Source organism: Polyergus mexicanus, unplaced genomic scaffold (genome assembly GCF_030449975.1).
Source record: "Polyergus mexicanus isolate NDT 795.1 unplaced genomic scaffold, iyPolMexi1.0 SCAF_11, whole genome shotgun sequence".
Taxonomy (NCBI): Eukaryota; Metazoa; Arthropoda; class Insecta; order Hymenoptera; family Formicidae; genus Polyergus; species Polyergus mexicanus.
Window position 1 is genome coordinate 6334741 of NW_027223331.1, and position 20512 is coordinate 6355252.

Below are 20512 nucleotides of genomic sequence, written 5' to 3' on the forward strand. Positions count from 1 at the left end.
ATCGGCGACCCGCGATCCCTCTCTTCTCCTCCGTACTCTATCTACCCTCGCGCCGGATCTCTGATACCGCCGCGCTCTCGTCGCCCATTACCCGCTGATGCAGCGTGAAAATGCACGTGCATTTCGTGGCGTATCGGTACATCGCCGCCACGGGCGTGTTTTACCAAACTCGTGTTTGTGCGGGATCTTGCTGGGAGAAACGCTAGATTTTTAAAATCGAATCTCCCGGAAATGGATCTCTCTGAGCTGGGAACCGAGCGCGAATATATTGCCACTTATATCGCGACTAGCCAAAGGGACCCGCGTCGAAAACGACGCGAATATATAGGGATAGGTGAATAGGGCGAAAAAAAAATTTAATAAAGGCGAAAATCTCATTTTTCGAAAGCGAAAATGTCACCACACACACACACACACACACACACATACAAATTACATCGCAATTTTACTTAGGTGTCAGATGTATTGTAATTCCTTAATTACGCATTCCAATATTTTGCGCTATATGGATTCCGTATTCTTATTATCGTATTTCCGCGGGACATTTTCTCTCGGCTGAATGCGTTTTTCTCAAAAACAAAAAAAAACGCGCGATTAAAACTGTCGACCGTTTTGCCGCGGAATTACACATACACAAGCATTTATCGTCCGGAGAGGTTTGTAGACCTTTTTCCGTCCAGGATAATTTCTCGAGGAACTAGTGGCTGGTTGCTAATGTGGTTACGTTCTTTTTCTAGTCGCGCACCTTCCTCTTCCTCTCCCCTCCTCCCTCACTTCTGCTCCTCTCCTCCTGCTTTTACCGTTGATAAAATGGAGAAAATAAAGAAGAATAAGAGCGATACGCTGGAGAATCGTCCGTCTGCGCGCGAAAACTGGTGATCTCTCACCGTGTGGTAGACAATAATTCTTTTCTATATAGCCGACACGTATATAGAGAAATACGGTTTCGTCGCGAACTCTACGGCCGAATAAATATGTAGCGTAAAAATTTTTAGGGATACGAATGTATAAAATATAGAATACATCCGACTTGTTTACATTAATTTTTTTTTTTTATCCGATTATGCTTATTGTATATATTTATTTAATCGGTAAAACCTATTCGCACAAAATCTAACACAAGTTTTTAATTCTCGAGTTAAGTCTTAATTTACATTTGTTCCATAAAAATGGAATAATTATATATTCGTGTTTTCGAGATTAAATTCATAGCGCGGTGGGGATACTTTATTTCTCGACGTTAAATACTCTCGGGTGATTCTTCGTTGGCGCGCGGGGGGCCGCGCAGGATCGCCAAGTACACGAGATATATATATAAGACTTTCACGGTCTCTTGTCATGCACATTTCTCGGGGTATATCCTCTGTAATGAAATCATTTGAAATGAAATTAAGCGAGCCGGCGAACGTCATCCGAGAGCGACGATTATTCTTCCGTTAAAGCCCCCGCGCGATACGTAGCCTTTTAAATTTTTAAGACGCGACACCTCTTCAGGCATTACTCTCCGGTCCCGACGAGCCAGTATAACGGTAGGATAATGAATATTCCCTTCGTCGTTGGCTCCACACCCGGGAGTGTTCTTCTCGCCGAAGAAGAGCACTGGACACCTTTAGTCGGTACCGAATTCCCGAGCTCGTCGGGAAAAACTCGGTCCTCACACTAAAGAGGATTTCGACAATGACTCTGTCTCCCTCTCTTTCTCTCTCTCCCTCTCTTCTTTGGAGCATAAGTCCTTTGGCGAGCATGTAGGGACGGCCGATGTCATTTTAGATAAGTGAACCGTTCCTTTTCGGCTCGCTCGTTTCAGAGGTAGCACCGCTAGAAGGTTCTCCTTGGTCGATGTTTCGTGTATAGAAGAAAATAAAGTGAGACACACGACGATGGGGGATGGGTTTTTTAGATAATCTTCAACTTGCACGTAGCATTAATGAACTCGTGTCGCGCGATTATACGCGAGAATAGTATAATAACTTTTAACTATTATTGCGTAGATTATACACAGAGTATAATTATCATCGTTTAGGACTCTTTTGATAAAAAGTATACATATTGGTTAAATACGCGCTAATGATATTACATTTCAAGTGAAAATTTAATTACATTTGATTTCTTCATTTATCGGAAATTTGCACGCTATTCATTTTTACGAGAGTTTCTTCTCCTTCACATTCTGACGATGATAAAAGTAACAAAAAAAAAAAAAAAAAAAAAATCAAGACAGAGAATATAACAAAATATATGTCAATGCTAAAATGCAATGTCACTTTTATCGAATTCATCAAATCGTGTTATTCCGAGATTCCTCGGAAAAACAATCGCGATTTATGTTGACGCCATCGTCATACATCACTTTGGAACTATATTAAACTTGTTTTCTCCGGAAAGAGCGCGGGCATAGAATGGCTTGATTATTTATGCCTATACTTCGGAGCGGACTGCGAACTTTTAACGAAAGCGCCGAGGAGAGAGGAGATAGAAGGAAGTTCCATATCGGCAGACGGTCCATGCGGGGCAGGGACGAGGTGCGGCAAACAGATATTGATTGGACGTTCTTTCATCGTCCAGTGACTTTGCGAGGGAAGATGGGGAGGACGGGGGAGGGAGGTAGAGAAGGGAAGTTTCGGAAACCACTAGCGGCGAAGCGAATTTTTCTTCCCGTTTTAGTCGAATCATCCTAACCTAACCTAACCTGAATAAAAAAAAAAAATAAAAAAAAACTTTCCATCCAAAGTTTTTCGACGGCTGGTGCGCGCGTATTCCGTCGCGCTTCACGTGAAGCGGCTTTGAAAGAGGAGACGTCGCCTTTCCGGACCGGCATCAAAGAGTATTTGCGGATTCTCGCAGTTTCTTCCAACTTGGCTCACTGAACGAAATGTACCACGTGTTTCGTTACGAACGAAGAGCACAAAGCGTATATTGAGATATTCATTTGCATGTTTAAGATTGTCACTTGTCGCATAGAAATTATCGCGTAGCGATCTTACAAGGAAACCTACCCAAGTGTTACACTCCGATCTTTTTCAAATTTCGCACAAATGTAGAACTATCAAAAATATTTGACCCGTATTTTTTTCATTTCTGCCCATAAGCGGTTTTACGGGTAGTTAATATCCCTTCAATATTCAATCCTCTACCGTTATAAGTATAACAAAAATACATAAGAAACAAAATTTAATGCAAGATTATTGATGCAATATTAAATAAAAATGTGTATATGCTGTGTGGTGTGTGTGTGTGTGTGTTTGTATGTGTTAATAACATATGTAATGAGCAATTAAAAAATCCTTTATATCTTAAGCCGCTTCAATTAAATAAAGCACTTCAATTTTTTTTTCAATCTTGTTGCTGATTTGTTTAAACCGTTTATTGTTCGAATAATTTAAAACAATACACTTTACAAATTTAATACCATATTTAGAATCACTTACCCGACTATACTGTATTTTTTCAACATTTTTGCTGATTTGTTTCAACATTTTATTATTTAAAGAAATAATTTTGCAAATCTTACTTTACATTCATAATAAGCTATCCGGAAAACTTTTACATCTTGCATTAAATTTTGTTTCTTATGCATTTTTGTTGTACTTATAAGTACGGTAGAGGGTTAAATATTGAAGGGATATTAACTAACCGTAAAACCGCTTACGGGCACAAATGAAAAAATACGGGTCAAATATATTTGGTAGTTTTACATTTGTGTCGAATTTGAAAAAAATCGGAGTGTGACACTTGGGTAGGTTTCCTTGTTAGTAACTCCGCTTGAATTTTTGACATCAAACTTCTTGCGGCTTGTGTAACGATAGCCGGTCTTGCGAAAATCGACGACTCTCTCGCCTTTCCTCGCAGGGTTAAAAACGCATCATGAAAATGCCGTTGAGAAAGCAAGCAACCTAAGTGCAACGTAAGCTTGGAGCTTCGTGAAAACGATCGATGTTTACCCATTTAAAAGGTTACACACACCGGCTAAAAAGCGAACAAGCATGTCGCTTCTTTTGCTGTCAATAGAAACAGCTCTACATTTATCATCTCGCGATTTGATTCACTCGCGATTTATCGTTCGCTTTTGTCGTTGCGATGAAATACGATGAACAACTTTGCTGCGAGAGATACGAATGTCATTTAAATAACATTGCGCGCCCAAAGATAACTTTACGATTCAATCTTATATATTTTTATTTCAATTTTTTTCTGAGCGATTTCTTTTTCAGAGATCCTTCTTTCGGTTCCCGAAACATATTTAACGCACGAAGAAAGTTTTTCAATCTTTCGCTTTCATCTTGAAAGATGTTCGAAGAGAGATGTATACTTTTGATACTGCTAATATCGATAGGGATAATCTTGTTGTTACATCAAATCTCCTTGTATCACTAGTATCATCCGACCGATACTCGGATCAAGGGTAAATGAGAAGGCGGAAAAAGATCCTGTTCCGATTGGAATCGTGCAGCATGTAGTCGACGTCGGCGAATTCAGCCGCCAGTAGTAATGATCGGCTTAAAATCAGCCATTTAAATGATGGCTCACGTAGCATCGAGCGGACAAAGTTTTGACCCTCCTCGGGTCTTTCAGGAGCGGCGGAGACCCGCCCACGTACTCGGAGATCGAACTTCCTCCGATACAATTTAACGGCTTTCAACCGTTTCCCCTTCGGTATTTACTTGGATAGCGTGAAGTCTTTCGGTTGAAAATGCGAGGTGTTGGCTCCGCGTTCACCAACTACGTTCACCTGCTACTCCAACATAATGGAATAGGATTCGTTATCTCCGAAGAATGATAGTTTCTCCGGCAAATGACGATGATCTTAAGTATTTACAGTGACATTCGCGCGAGTAGCTCGGATTTAATTCGTGCGACTATTTTTTCTACTCAAAATAAAAAGCTACTTTCGCAGTAAATGATAAAACATTTTGAAATCTCGAGACTGGATATATAAAATAGAGAGTTTCTACGAGAAAGTCGACAAGACTACGCTTTCACTTTTCCGAAGGTGAATAAGACGTGGATAAGGTAACTCACCAGCTCGAAGAGTGACCTCGCGAGAGAGTACGGTTCCGATAGAACTGGTCGCCCGGCATCTATAACGGGCATTGTGGACTTCGGCTCTAAAATCCTGAGCCAGAAATGGCGGGAAGTATAGTGTTCCGTTGCCTAGAAGTTGTCTGAAAGACATGAGTATTGCGTCGAGTCGCGCTAGAGATAAATAGGGAAAATAATAGGAAAATAATAGGCAGAATTTATGCAAGAGTGTTCAAACTCGAAAGCGCGAAAACGCGACGATCGGATACCCGGGCTTGATTCGCGAAGCGTGATTTACCTGAGTCCCGGAACTGCCGTAACCGATCTCTGATCCGGGCTGGTAATCCACGTGACGTGCGGTGTCGGGCTGCCGTGTGCGGAACAACCTAATTGGGAGCCCGTGGTATTTGAAAAGACCAGGGTACTCGGCGGTTCCAGGATGAAGACCGGACCTTGCTGACCAAGCGCAAATTTCTCGCTGCATCCTGAAACGAAAAGCATATCAGCTCGTCGTAGTACGCATCCACGCGGTAACGTAGACTGTCTGTGGTCAATGAGAAGCGGTCAAGCGCAATTAATTTAACTAACTTATATTGTCTTTCATTCGCTTAATTTTTAACAAACCTTCTGTTGAGAAATAACGCGACGCTTTATTTAAGTAGTGATTAAAATTCCACGTTTCAACGAATGAACAGTTAAAACTATAAATGGGTACGGTACTTTGGGGAGAATATTATTACTTTTTAAAAAAATATATATAAATACACTCTCTGTGTTGACAAAACAAAAAACAATTTTTTTCTTATTTAATTTTATTATACATTATTGCTATCTAACAATCAATTTCTCTTTCTCTCCTCCCTCTCTCGTTATTTGCATCGAACGGAGGTATCTCAGGTCAAGCGATATAGTATCGTTCTTGATTCGCCCGCGGATTAAATTCGATGTTGAAACGATTATTCGATTTGTTGGTTGGTAAGCGCCGCGGATAGAATTTTATCTTTTGTCTCGTCGAAGCGGGCGGAACGACCTGATTCGCGGAGCCGGTCTAAACCCCACGACGTATATACATTGTTCGCATCCGAGAAACCGGAGAAATCAATTCCGCTAAGCCGAATTCGACCTAGATTTCGAATCGATTCGAGACCATGCTCGTTCTGGGATTAAATGCACGCCGGAGCGAATGGTCGCGTCACTGCCCGATAGCATCTACCAAATATTTCATTCGAAATCCCCCGGATTAAGAAGCAACGTGCGCGAGCTTCTATAATCCGTTCCCGAAAACGCTGAAAGCTACATTTACATATAATGCAGGTTTTCCCCGATATATTCGAGTAAAATAAACGCCCGCCGGCGCGGCTCGTTGCTTATTCAGGAAACAAAATATTTCAATCGCCGGTATATCATGTTCGCAGTCACACAAAATGCGACTGTGCTATAGTTATTCAAAGTGGCAAATATCTATATACGATATTTCGCGCATATTTATATTCGAATCTACGGAAAAATGTACAAGGAAGGCGCGACGGTTCGATAATTGAAATATGCAATGTGCACGATTACGGGATGATCGACGAAGATGTAACGCTGGAACAAAGTACCAAGGGTGCGGCGAGATCAAGCGGATCGATTCTCCGAGTTGCCAGTCGGGAATAGGAACGGAAATAATTCATGGAATGAATTATTTAGAGACCGGTGCGACCAGCAAGACCAATGCGGTTTAAAATACGATTTCACGTGGTTCGGATACCAATGTATCTCTATATAATAACAAGAATAAAGAGGTTAAAATTTAATTAGCGCGACAAAACTTTTCCACCAACAGATGAAGCCGCAAATTGACATTTGAAGTTTGAGGCGTTTCTATCGCCCAACATATTGCTCTAAAAATAAGAATGTCCTTTTCCTCGTTAAATCTCCGTTACGGATAAGAATCGCTCAATTTTTATGAGATATTTGAATTATTCGCGCGATAAATTTTCAAACGCGAGGACTCGAAGTCCCGTTTGATCGAGTTTTGGTTTGCCCCGGGAGAATCTCCCATCGAATTATTCACACGTAACGCATACGTATAATCATCGAAAATTCTACTCCGCTCGTGTACGTTCCTCCTCTTTATATCGGACTGTGCGCGCTAGCTTTCGCAACGCGCATAAATTCTCGCACGTTGTCAGGAACAATATGGACACGTAACCACCTGTGTTTGCTCGTCTTTCAAAGAGTAAAAACCGAACGACACTGCTCTACTTTGTCATTTCCGTTTGCGAGTCTATACGCGCGCGCGCGCGCGCACTTACATATTTACGCGTTTATTCTTTTGAAATAATGCACGAATTCCTCCCGCGCGTATGGACGCGATTGCGTTTAATGCCCTCATCCCCGTCGCGGGATCATTGACGTCGAGTCATCGTATTTTTCCGCCATACATGATTCGAAATATATATATATATATATATATATATATATATATCCATTTTTATTATTGTTATATTTTTTTATATAACGTAATCGATATGCCCATCTTTATCATTCCTACAGCTTTCTGGCAGATTTTTTTTTTTCGCGCTGCACATATCGCGTTTTTCAAAAAAACGTGTTTTACAAACGAAGGGGCATTTAATACGCATACAAATACTCGACGCCTATGAACGAGGATGCTCTCGCGTCTCTCGCACGCATCATCGTGGATGAGAGATGCGCGAAAGTAGAATGAATGAGGGAGTCGGCTGACAAAGCTTTTGAAGGGCCGTCGCATTGTTATTACATCGCATCGTCGCGACTGTGTGTCTCAAAGTGTGTCAAAGAAGCGTAAGTGTATGACGTAGGGAGAACGGCATCGTGCAAAGACCCCGGTCGCTTTTTTTCCATCCTTCGAATTCCGATATCTCTCGCGTGTCGTTGATATACCGGCGCGTCTGCGCGCTCGCATCCGCTAGGAGGACGTTTTTTGCTCATTGGTCGCTGAAACGCGAATCCAATTTGCGATTCGGCCGGCATTTTTCCGCCGGTGGCTCGCGAAAGGTCAGAGTATGTATAAGGATTGCAGGAATGAAAAGTATACGTGTCTGGACGCGAAGCAGGATTTATCCTAAATAAGGGAAAATAAGTTTAACTATCCACTATGCGCCCTCGTCGGCTCGATACATTTCTAAACTATCCGATATATCATTTTTAACATACGAGACGAAAATTGAATATTTAATGCATCGATGTTATAATTTCATGTTTATTGAGATATACGCACCGATTGATTGGACAGCGATGCATAATCCATCGCAACAGAATACGCCGCAGCTCACGAATCATAAATTCAATGTACATCAATTATGTCGGTGCGGATATTATAAACGTCACATTTTCATTTAGGGCAGATTGCGAAAGATAAATGTTGAAAAGAGGTCACATTTCTTTTGTTCTATTTGCAATTCGCGGAATGTCATGGATCGCGCGCGTGCGTTCTCGTTTTCTCATATATCAGTGTATTTTCTACTAAATGAAAAGCAACGTTTGAACAGCCTCGCATTATCGGCTTTCGTGATAGATTTACTAGAGAAAATCTTAAGATACCGCATCGCGATGGGAGACCGAGGGTGACTGCGGATGCGGGGCCAAACGTACGCGACGAGGACGGAGCGAATCTTACCAAAGTCGACGAGAGAGTAGGTAGTCACGTCAACGTGAAAGATCGTAATTGCGAATTCGTTGACCCGCGACTCGAGTGAGCTTTTCCATGGGAGTTGCGACGGTGGTTGGGAGTCGATGAGAAGGAGAAAGAAACCGAGAGGAGAGCGGACAGCGAGAGAACGACGGGATAGTTAGGTGGTATAGGTGGGGCATGCACGGAGGAGCGGGTAGCCAGAGGGAGGAGATAAAAGGCGACGAGGACACACCGAACGGGGGATGTAACTGGGATGCAGAGGGAGGATAGGGTCGGGGGGGGGGAAGAGCCCCTGAAGACAGGGTACGAAGAGTACCGCCGCCTCGCTGGTGCGGAGGTGGTGGAGAAAGACGTGGGCAAACAGACCTTGCGATCGTTTATTTTTCTGGCAATTATATCTTTCCGTGAAAAGAATCCGAGCTCTTTTCACTCCGTATTTATTTCTGTCGTGAATGCATCGCGATTCGTCGGGCCTACACACACTGACGATTCTCAAATAGTGGATATCCTGCCGACGAGGAAGGAAAGCTAAAGGCTTTCGCGCTATTATGAGGATCTCGATTTAGCGAGTTTATTCTTCATTCGACGGCTCCGTCGTCGTATTTAACGTCCTAATGCAATTTAATGGAAACAATTTAATGACAATTTCTTTAGATTGTCAGAAAGACTTTTCTCTTTGATGAAACCTTTAATTTAGTCTGCTAATCACAAGATATAATAAGCTTAAAAATGTTGGAAAGATCATGAAAATGTCGCTTGACATAAGAAATATTTATATTCTCATTTCGCATATATATATATATATATATATATATTTTAAATGCAAATATATTTTTTATTTGTGACAAACATTTGTCTTGCGGAAAATTACAGCTCGGATATATCGCGCCGTTTCATTAACAGCGATGGAGCGTCGTGCAAGAGGCAACTTGCCGACGCGATCGATACAACGATGAAGATTAATGATTGTCTGGCCAAGTAATTACCGCGTTTTATTACCTCCGATGTGTAACTTGGCGAAAACGGCGTTTCTCGCATCGTACCGATAAGATCACGATCGGATTCTCTTTTCGGTTTCGTATGACCGAGGACCGAGTATTATTCGGTAACATTGATACGCAATCAAACGAGACAATCCCGAGCGTTCGCAGCGCGATCCTTGTACTCTCCAAGGATACGGTACGGGCAGCTAATTCTCGTTTAATACGCCTACATGCATAATTACCACTCTCTACAGGGACACCTAAACTTTCCAAACAGTATACATGTAGTTGGGCATAATTTATTTAACATACGAGCTGAACCGAACAAAATTTGCATTTTAGTATCCTTATTGAGTTAAAGAGAGACAAAGTTGATATGATAAAAAGCATGTTTGTTGGCTCTGCGAGAAGGAAGATCTGTAGGATTATATCGATTTGAAAATGAAGATTAACACTATCTAACAAGAGAATGATACTTATTTATTTCACATCTGATTCCTTCCAAGACTCCTTGTTGTCGACCGATTATTTCAAACAATAAAGGAGAAACATAATAAACAGAGATAGACAACAAGGACGTGGAAGATAAGTACAAGCACGACGCGTCTAAATAAATACGTTTACATGAAGCAAATTCGATAATGATATTAGAATTTATAAAAGAGTCTTCACACAAATAAAAATAATAAACGGGAAATAGATCATTTTTCACTAAATAATCCTATTTAACGATCCTGTAATGAATACAGGTATAAAATTAAAATATTTATTACTTTAATTAAATGATTAAGATCTTTCCATTTAATGTCTTTTGGATAATAATATATAAATATCCGTATAATTATATTTTCTTTTTCTGTCAATTAAATGCAAAATTAATTGAAAAATTAAAAGCTCGATTTAAAGAATCCGTCGTTATAATTATTAGATGGGAGAATCAAACGGAGAGATCGTTGGGAGAGAGATTCATGGAGCTAATTTACTTGAATCACGTGTGATTTCATTTCTCGATTTTGAATAAGACTCGCGTACGTGCGTAGATAGAAATCTCCCAGATGCGAGACGTAGATTGGAGATCCCCGCGAGTACACCCGCGAGCGTGCCCCGCGTGCGCGTTACATGGGGCCGCATTACGGGGATTCGTCCGATAGAGAGACATCGATGACACTATACATATTGACAAGACACTCGAGACCGCCCGGATCGCTGGAGTTACGCCGCTCTTGTCGTCCGCCCTCACTCGCTCGGTTGATACCCTCGGCGAACCCTTCCGTCGCTGGCGATATATCGGTCGTGTTATGCTCAACGAGAATATAGAAAGAGAAAGAGAGAGAGAGAGGGAAAGCGACAAAGAACTTTCTGTATTACTACCAGTGTTCGCCGCGGGAATTTCGTCGTACTCGAAGCAGCCGACTTGGTCAAGTAGTACTTCATAAGAAAACGAGAGTTTGAACAGTAATAGAAAGTAGCATCCGACTATCGCGACGATCGGATCGGGCATTACCCTGGTTTTTTAGCATTGCAAAATATCACCCGACGAGGAGGATAAAAGAAGTTTTAATCGGGAACTGGCCAGCCAGCGACGAAAGGATTGTAAATGATAAAGGAACTGAAGAGTAAGGAACGTGTTTCAGAATCTTACGTATAATAACGCAAATTTAAAAGATTGAACATCTCTTGTTCTATTGTCAAATATATTTAAAACCGTAAAAAGGTGATGTTTAATCAGGAGCTTTCGCACTTAATACGATGAAACAAGATACGAGTATGTTTACGCAAATATGTCCGCAATAAGGTATCAAAGAGAACGAACTAACGAGCCTCGACCTCTCCTGCCTATATACGTATAGATCCGATAAACGACGAGGAACAATGTTCTGCGTTTATTCGACAATACCGTTCGAAACAATAAGCGCTTCGATAGGGAATACCGCGAAACAATGAGTCGCGCGATATCTTTCTGCCGATGCGAAATGTACGTTCGTTTGAAGGGTGCGTACGAGGGGGATAGAATGAGATCGTAAAACGATAGGCACCGAGAAAGAAGGGGGAACACGAGACACACGGTAGACGAACGCGTTTCTATTGCCTCATATGCGCGATCAAGCGTAAGGACGACTTGTAAATTACCAAGTTTCAAATTGCTTAGTTTGCGATTCTATTATCTGGCGTGCTTATCGCGACGAGAACTCGGGCAGGGAAATTGCTTTTCGCACGATTTACATCGCAAGTTTTCATTTATGGGATTATTTTCTCTATATATCTTCCAATTATAATATTTTATTATCTTTTTTATCTTTAATAGAGATGACATGCGCGTAAACGTTCACAGATCTTACAATCATATAACTGTTTAAAATAATTATTTTTTATTTTTTATTTATTTTTTTTTTTTGCGCGCCACTATTATAATATTATCAAATAAGCAAATGTTCAACATAAGCATAATTATTTTTATTGAATGTCCATGGGCACGTATCCGCTTTTTTTTGTGCTTCCATGTTTCTCCAACTATATATAATATAATTGCCTTTGTGTATTAATGCAATTGACATTACTCGGGATAAATGCGGAAGTAAGATAATAGCTGCGCCTTTTGACGAGGCGTAATACGAGCTTATGAAGAAGCGGCGAGGTGAGACAGACTCCTGGAAAGAAAAAGGAAAAAATTGCTCTCCCCGAGAGAAGAGGATAGCCGAGGGTGGGTTATAGATTCGCCGTAATGATTTGGTGGCGCGCGGTTGGCGGTTTAAAGACCGGTCAAATATTTACCGGGATTTTGCTTCGGCCAAGACCTCCTTAATAAGTTTTTTATCGCAGTTCGCTCTTTGTTTCCAGGCTACGCTCTTTCGCGTATTTGCGGGCACTCGATCGCGCTTAACGCGACTGAGAATCCTTTTCCTCCCTTTTTCTACGGCTTCCTTCGTATTTCTCAACATCGACATTCGCTCTATCGGATAAGCTTCCCCCCAGAAGGGGGCGGACAGACAAGGTAAATGATTCCATAGTGAGAAACACGAATTCTCGTTCAATATCACAGATTATATAGCGATTCCATCGCCGACCACATTGCAGAAAATTATTTGTATGAGTTTTGTCTACGAATTCTGCAATAATATTACAAAACTTTACGTATACGAGGAAATACGCGAAAATGTCACATTTTTTCATGCGTTTAAAGATATTTTATAAAAGAATTAATAACTTTTATTAAAAAAATAACAAATTAACAAATTTCATACGTAACCGATTTAATATCGTACTTTGAAATTTGAAAGATCGATGTGGCTAGTATCAAGTTATAACGTCAAGTTCGTCTTTAAGCCTACAAGTCAAAGCACAATCCGATATTGACAGTGAGAGGTAAGGGTTAAAAAAAAGGGGAGCATCGCGCGAACAATAGTTGAGAATTGAGTTGGGAGCTCATCTCGTCAAGTCGCTCGGGGATAGACACTCTTTGTAGTCGTCGTACATTTTGTTAATTAAATTAGGAGAGGCTTTCTCTCTTACGTTTTTTTTCTTTTCCTTCAAGTCGGTGGGTATATATCCAACTTTTCTTTTGCGTCGTCAGTAGCATGGTCGGGTACACGTGCACGCGTTGACAAGCGGTTGTAAGTCAAAGCGGATGTTTCTGACATCGTCAGAGCAACGAGAGACATAAATAGATGCGCGAGAGAAAACTATTATCCATAAAAAAAGCTTGAATCTATTTGAAAATATGCTTTTGACGCTTGCTGATTGCGTCGAGGAAAGATTTTACTCATCTCTCAGCCAAATTTGAACAAAAAAAAAAAATTTTAATATTTAAATAAAACGAATTTCTTTTTTCTTCAGATATTATATTAAAGCTTCTTGAATTATATTCTCAAATTGTTTACTTTGAAGCTGATTAAAGAGAGTCGAGTTTGATAAAATATCTTTTTCTTTCTCCTGCTTTTTTGAAAAGAGTGTACAAATTGCCAGCGGTCATATATTACATTTACCATATCGTCATGGTATGCTTCTTTCATGGAATTGTTTAGCCTCGTAATGTGACATGATGATGAAACAGGACGTCTGTTGCATCGTGATCTGTTTTGGCTGATATCGCTGAATCGGAAGGAGGGTCGAGTCAGGAAATTTCCTATTCCTTCGCGCCAAAAATACAGAGAGGACATATACGATTTGAACAAACTCGCGAGCTGAAACTACCGAGCATCTTGCGAGCTTCGGGGCCCGGAAACTAATAATTCCACGTTAATGACGGTTCAATTAATCATTTCGAGAGCACGATATACCTTGTCGCGCGCAGCTTTCGCTCGTGGCTCTCGATAGATAGCCTCAAACGAATTTGCGCATCGCGTTCCGTTCCATTCGTTCGCGAAGTCGAGCGGAGAGACGCGTGCGAGCGGAGGAGAAAGGGAGCATTATATTGTACATTGAAGCTTTCGAGGTATTGGGGCTTTTGGGATCAAATCCGTTCGTCCGTTCGCGCGTTCGTCAGGCTGTTATAGTGTAAGCCGATTATGCCGCTGCCCCATGTGACTCTCTCCATCACTCTTTCCCCATAATCCTGCCCGCCGCCGACTGACCCCTTTCTCTCTCTCTCTCCCTTTCTCTCTCTACCCCCGCGGCGAAAAGGTTCTCAAACATATCGATACGAACCGATTAGGTGAAATGTCCAACGCGGATGCAATAATTGCAATGTTGCAGAGATGCAATAATGGTCATAAAATTATTTTGCAAAATTTTAGTTTCGCAAGATGTTTTTTCGAGAGATCCAGGATATTTTTATATATTGTATAAATCACAAAGGCATTGACGAAGATGCAATTGAAACAGTCGGCAAGGATTATAGAAAAATGCCGAAAGTAGATTTCCAGGTAGATTTTCCAGCAAGTTATATCGCAAGTATTTTCTGCAGTAAAGTAAAAATGTGAGAGAATTATTTATCGCTTGTATACCTGCAACAGTCCTTTACCTCCTTTTATCGATATAAGCGCGCAATGTTGTGTCATGGCGTTATTGATTTAACTCTCGATATCATTTCTTAAACGGTATTCCGTAATAGCCTCTCAGTTATCTCACGGCTGTCTGACGACGATAAATGCAAGAAAAATTCATCGGGCCAGGATCCTATAGGACGTATATGGTAGTCGCGCGTGGCGCAGTGAAGGATATAGGCATCGTATTTTCGAAGCGTTTTCAAGTGGCGTCATAACATGTTCGAGAGGATAGTCAAACTGTTTTTCACCCGGTTTCTCCGACACACGACGACACGTACGTACGCGTATGCATCGATAAGCAAGAAAAGTGTACTCCGGGTCTAGGGTCCTCGAATGCGAGAATTTGAGATTTATTTGATACGTTTGCTGTCTGCGAAATTGAAATACTCCGCGACGGACTCCTGGCGAAAAGAGTACATTCCTCCACTCTCTTCCACAGGACAAATATATGAGATTTTAAATTTTAATATTTCCTTTGCCGGAGTGAGTGCATCTCTCGGCGCGTATACGCTTTCGCTCTATATCCCTTTGGCCGAACCGGTGTGTTTTTAATACGGAGACTTATTCCAAATTCGATTATTAACGTTGTAATATACGATTGATCGTTTGAAATAGAACGGATCTGGGAAAGATAGTAAAAACGTACATATAGACGGAACATTAACAGACATTACACGCTTACGATATATGAGGGGGTGAGCTCCGAGTCAAATTGTATCTCTTTTTCGATGCATGCATTAACGATCTTCCATCTGCATTATTCATTTATCGTGTATCGAGTGTATACCGTGATTATAGGTTGTTATCAATTTAGATGTATGTTATTGTCAATTTTATTTGTGCATACAAAAGCGTACATACAAAATATATGAACTGATACGATATTAATAATAGGATACACGAAACGTTATATCGCTTCTCAAAGATTTTACAAGAATAATCAATTATAACACGAATAATAATCTTTCAATATTTTAACATTTTTACGACGATAATATGCTGTATTTGTGTTCAAAATGGTCTTTGAAAAATAATCGATTTATCTTCTCATAGATTGCAACTCGTCTTCTTTTTCTCAAATCGGATTATCCGAAAATCCGTTTATCAAAGAGGATCGGTTCAATTATACCAATCGTGGTTTTAATAATGTAACGTTTTATTTTATACGAATTTTTCTCCTTCCTTTTTAGTTTGCTCACCACGATCATTAGAACATACTCGCGCCGGAAAATATATTCGGAGACAAGAATTCTTTCGGTCGCATACTCTTCATTAATGGCGGATCTTATTTCCCAATCCGCTTTACGGAAAATGAAGCTGGATATCACACCAGCTAAGCATCCGAAAGCTGCAATCAGCCGCCAGCATCAGATCTTACATCCTCGAGGGCTGACAATCTAATGTAATTTACTTCCTATCTAACGCAATTAAAGCGCACTTTGAGGTGTGGCGGTACGAGAAATTAGCAGTGAACTTCGGTTTACCGATAAACTTCCTCGTGAAATCGACACCGTCGTCGTCGTCGTCGTCGTCGTCGTCGTCTCGTTCCGCCGTCGTAGAGGAATTTTGCGATGCTTACTAAGCGAGCTCTGAAATCCCATAAACTCGAGCTTCAAGTCACACTTCAGTTAAATTTCCCATACTTTGTTGCAAATATTACCTATATATTATGTATACGTATATTATCGCGCGTCTTCTACAGCGAATAACGAGTTGTCAGAGTCAAAATATAAATCGCAAAAAGAGAAATTTAAAAGCATGTGACTCTTGAATCGTTTTTTTTTTCTCCAACATTTCTATGGGCGCGCGTAATAAAAAAGTGTGTAAATAAGTTATCGGAGTATCTATGCGATATATAAAGATATCGCATATCGCATAATACATCAAAAACTTTATAAAGTGAAATCGTATGTAAAAGACGGTGAGATACGACACAGTCTCGTCTCTTGGAAAATACAAAATGCAACAAATAACGAGAAAACAATGCGAGTATTTGGTTCACCATCTTGTTCAATCTTATCGTACATCGCTGAATGGAATTTCGAAAGGCTGATTCGAACAAACGTAAGAACGGCGCTCGTCTTTGAAGAATTGCGTGATTATTGGTATCGGCGAGTCGTCGGTGGCGTACTCTCTCTCTCTTCCTCTCTTTTCCTCGCGCGTGCATTTCTCGAGTAAGCGTTCGCGCGTTATTCGGATGCCGAAGATTTTAGACGCGCGCCGCGCGAGCTTTCGATACCGACCGGCTGCGAGTGCGAAAAGATAAAGCTCGGGGAAAAGCGACAACGCGCCCCCGCCACCCAGGAGCTTTGACATACGACCGTTGGACCACTCGCGAGATACCAACCCCCCGCACCACCCACCACGCTCTCGCTTTTCGCCGTATCGCGCTGCCCCCGCATCCGTGACGACAATAATCGAACGTTATTGCATTACCATGCCAAAGCCTCTTCCACACGTGTGCAGCGAAAGATAGTGGGACCACAGATCGTATTCGCGAATCGTATTCTCGTCGCATGGCACACGCATCGTCGAGCGAACAACGTTTACAAACCGCGAGAAAGGGGAACGCGTTTCTCGATTGAATCGAAATAGTTGCGCCAATACGTGCTCTACGGCCGTAGGGCAAGAAAAAAGAGCGAGTTTCGCGGGATGGACGGTTTCCATTAATTTTGTGTATAACATTTTTAATAGAAAATTTATCACAATATGTTCTCTTATTAGGATCTGTCTTATAATTGTATCCACTTCTTCTATTTTTTGCGTATTATGAAAATAGCTTTCGTTCTGCAATTTTTATTTTATTTTTTTTTTCACGCTATTACGTTTTAACGCTCCTCGGTTCGCTTACTTTTGCGAACAGGATCTATCTCAGTTGCCTGAGTGAGCTTACATCGTCTAAAACCGTTTTCAGCGATTTGTAGAGCGTGAAAAAAATGTGACGCACTTGAGTTACGAACTAAAGGAATTCGAATTCTGCCAGTGGCTTGATATTGCAGTTCGTCGGCTCGCGTTGAATGTCTGCGGGGTATTTGTACACGTCTGCATCTTGCGTGACACGTCTGCGTTAAAATGCGGAATAGTTGAACGTTCGCGCCAGTCAAACTCTTGGCGAAGATAGCGTGGATTTTGCGAAAAAAAAAAAATAAATAAATAAATAAAAATTTATTTAATAAAAAAAAACAATAACAATGAGGAAAAGTTAAAATTTATACGCGCAGAATTTTATGCGACGCGTGCAATTTCAATGGATTCTTTGAGCTCTTTGATAAATTTTCAACGATATGGGAAGCATTGTGTATAATTCGGATATAAATGTGACATAAAAGTGCTCTTACACACACACACACACACACATACTTGTTCAATAACACACGTAAATATAATTTATTATATTATATATAATTTACTTGTACGGTAAAAGAGAGCAGTTTTCGATCGCGAAGGAACGACTTGATATTCCCCTCGTTCGCGTCACGGGATTTACACATTGATATATTTTTTACGGGCGAGGAACGGCGTGGATTCTCGACTCGTCGAGTCGACGAGACTGTGTCTCGGAAATATTTTCTTCTCGGGGTTATCGCGCCCCGCGATTATCAATTTTTCGGTACCCGCGACACGTTGCCGTCCGTCGTCCAAGTTGGCTCGCAAATCTACGTTTGTTGCGTCGCGCTGACAGCCAGAACGAACTTTAACGTGCGATAACGAGCATTTGCGCCGACGTGGCGACACGTCGCCTAACCCGATTGCCGTACGTTGATGGATTAGATGTGGGGCCGACGTATGACGGATACGTCGCGAGGAAAATGCGATTCGAATTGCGAAATGCTGGCGTGTGGCTGGCGAAGAGTATCTTGACACACATACCTCTCGTACATCATCGTACACATATATCGAACCTGCAAATCATTAACCTTTCTCGAATTTATCCCGGTTCCACAGAGACCGAAATGATACCTTTTTCTTCTCAGCTTCTTCCATGTATTCGAAATAGAAGCTATTTTATGGAAACTTTTTCAATGCCGATGTATTTCTACTGCGACTTGAAAGATCTTTCTTAAACATATGTTAATCGACCGATGGTTCGATGAATTAATAATATTTAATTAATGACATATCATTCGATTAATGAAGAGACTGACTTTTTATATGAAATATATTTCAAAACAAGCTTCAATTTTGAAGAAATTCCTCGATTTTTCTATGAGAAAATATGCGAATTCTCATTTTGTTTACGATGAGTAATGAATTTTTACGAAGAAAAATTATTTCCGAAGCACAAATTTATATGTATGTTTACATATATATATATATATGTTTTCCTGTTTCGAAAACAATTTTTGCTTCATAAAAATTCATTTTCCGCCGCAAACGAAACGAGAATTTAGCAAACTAGATATACTGCTTTTCCGGAGATTTAAAACAACGGTGTGCAAAAGCTCATGAATGCGAGTAACGCGATTTGTGCTGGAAAATAGAAGGGGAAAAATGTGGGAAATCACGGCAAGGAAAAATCGAAATCAAATCAACGTAATAGTAATGCCACGCGTGAAATTAGTTTTCAGCGCGACGCGCGAATCGTAATCGAATGAATATCGATCGGTATCAGAAGATACCGTGCACTTGCTCCATTCGTAGTAATTACCTCTACCTACAGTACCTATATTAAGGGAAGATAACATCGACATGTCTCTCCTGCGAATCAGAAGGGCTTATAAATAGGATCTAATTTTCTCGTATATTTCATGTTTTGCTTAATGTGCGAATATTTCCTCTTCCTATTTTACGAAACTTAAACGTGCTTTCCCAAAATAAGCTTTCGATATAATTATTATCACACAAATTATAATACGTTAATGCACACACATATTCACGTCAATATATATCCACGATAGATATTTAAAGCATAAATGTGATTTTACCCCATCGCGTATATCAGAATTGATACGCAGCTTTATTAAATATTGGCTACCTAAAATGCAATCTCAGTACACGTAACTGTATTAAATATAATAATATTATTAAATAATGATAAAGTTACCTTATATATTGCATATATTCGGAATAAAAAAATACACTTATTAACAACACACAATTTTCGTTAAAGATAAATATTGGATAATTTTAAAAATTGCAACAGTAACAAGTTTTGGACAATGCATGTTTAAAAACACTGAGCTTTTCGCTTGGCCATATGTAATTTCTATGAATTGTATTTTATATTTACGTTATTAGCCATACTGTGTAATTATTCTGATGTCTCTCTCATATAATTATTCTCATCATAATTTTTGTGTTTAGATAATGGGGCGCTCCCATCCCTCTCAATCTTCCACAAGTTGAATGATTGAAAATGTGTATTGGTACTACCGTGGTAATATTTACACGTGTCAAAATTTCATTTCCATAGTTGAGTCTCGCCATTCGATTATCATACCCTATTGGATGGCGATCTCATATTGATGACACCATCCCTCGTATCGATTTTCACGATCAAATAGTAATTCGCTTACCGGTTCGTATGAATCGAATGACTGGAAGTAGAATAGATTAAAATAGATGTATCAATAAATGACCAGACGAAGGATATATCGGTGGATAATATATTCAATCTTTTGCAACTTGAAAAGAGATATATATTTTTGAGATCCACATTTATGTTTAAAATATCAAGAAAGAAACGAATAAAACATCATTTCTGATGAATAATCGCTTTATATATATAAATAATTTAAAATCATAATTAATAAAACTAATATAATTCTAATTTTATTTTTCAACAGATAAGATTAAATATCTTTACAAGATTATATATAAATGTCAATAATAAAAGGGTTAATAATATTTTATTATATATAAGCACA

At 40.1% G+C, this 20512-nt stretch overlaps 1 protein-coding gene across 5 annotated transcripts in view; it reads right to left on the reverse strand.

Moving 5' to 3' along the window:
* Positions 1-20512, reverse strand: part of Dscam3 (Down syndrome cell adhesion molecule 3) — a 94440-nt gene that overhangs the window by 21077 nt on the left and 52851 nt on the right. For all 5 annotated transcript variants that reach the window (XM_070303898.1, XM_070303897.1, XM_070303896.1 and 2 more), the window contains exons 4-5: positions 5318-5504; positions 5020-5162 (exon numbers count right to left, since the gene is read on the reverse strand). In XM_070303898.1, coding sequence (XP_070159999.1) covers positions 5020-5162; positions 5318-5504 — 330 coding nt within the window. The remainder of the gene's footprint in view (positions 1-5019; positions 5163-5317; positions 5505-20512) is intronic.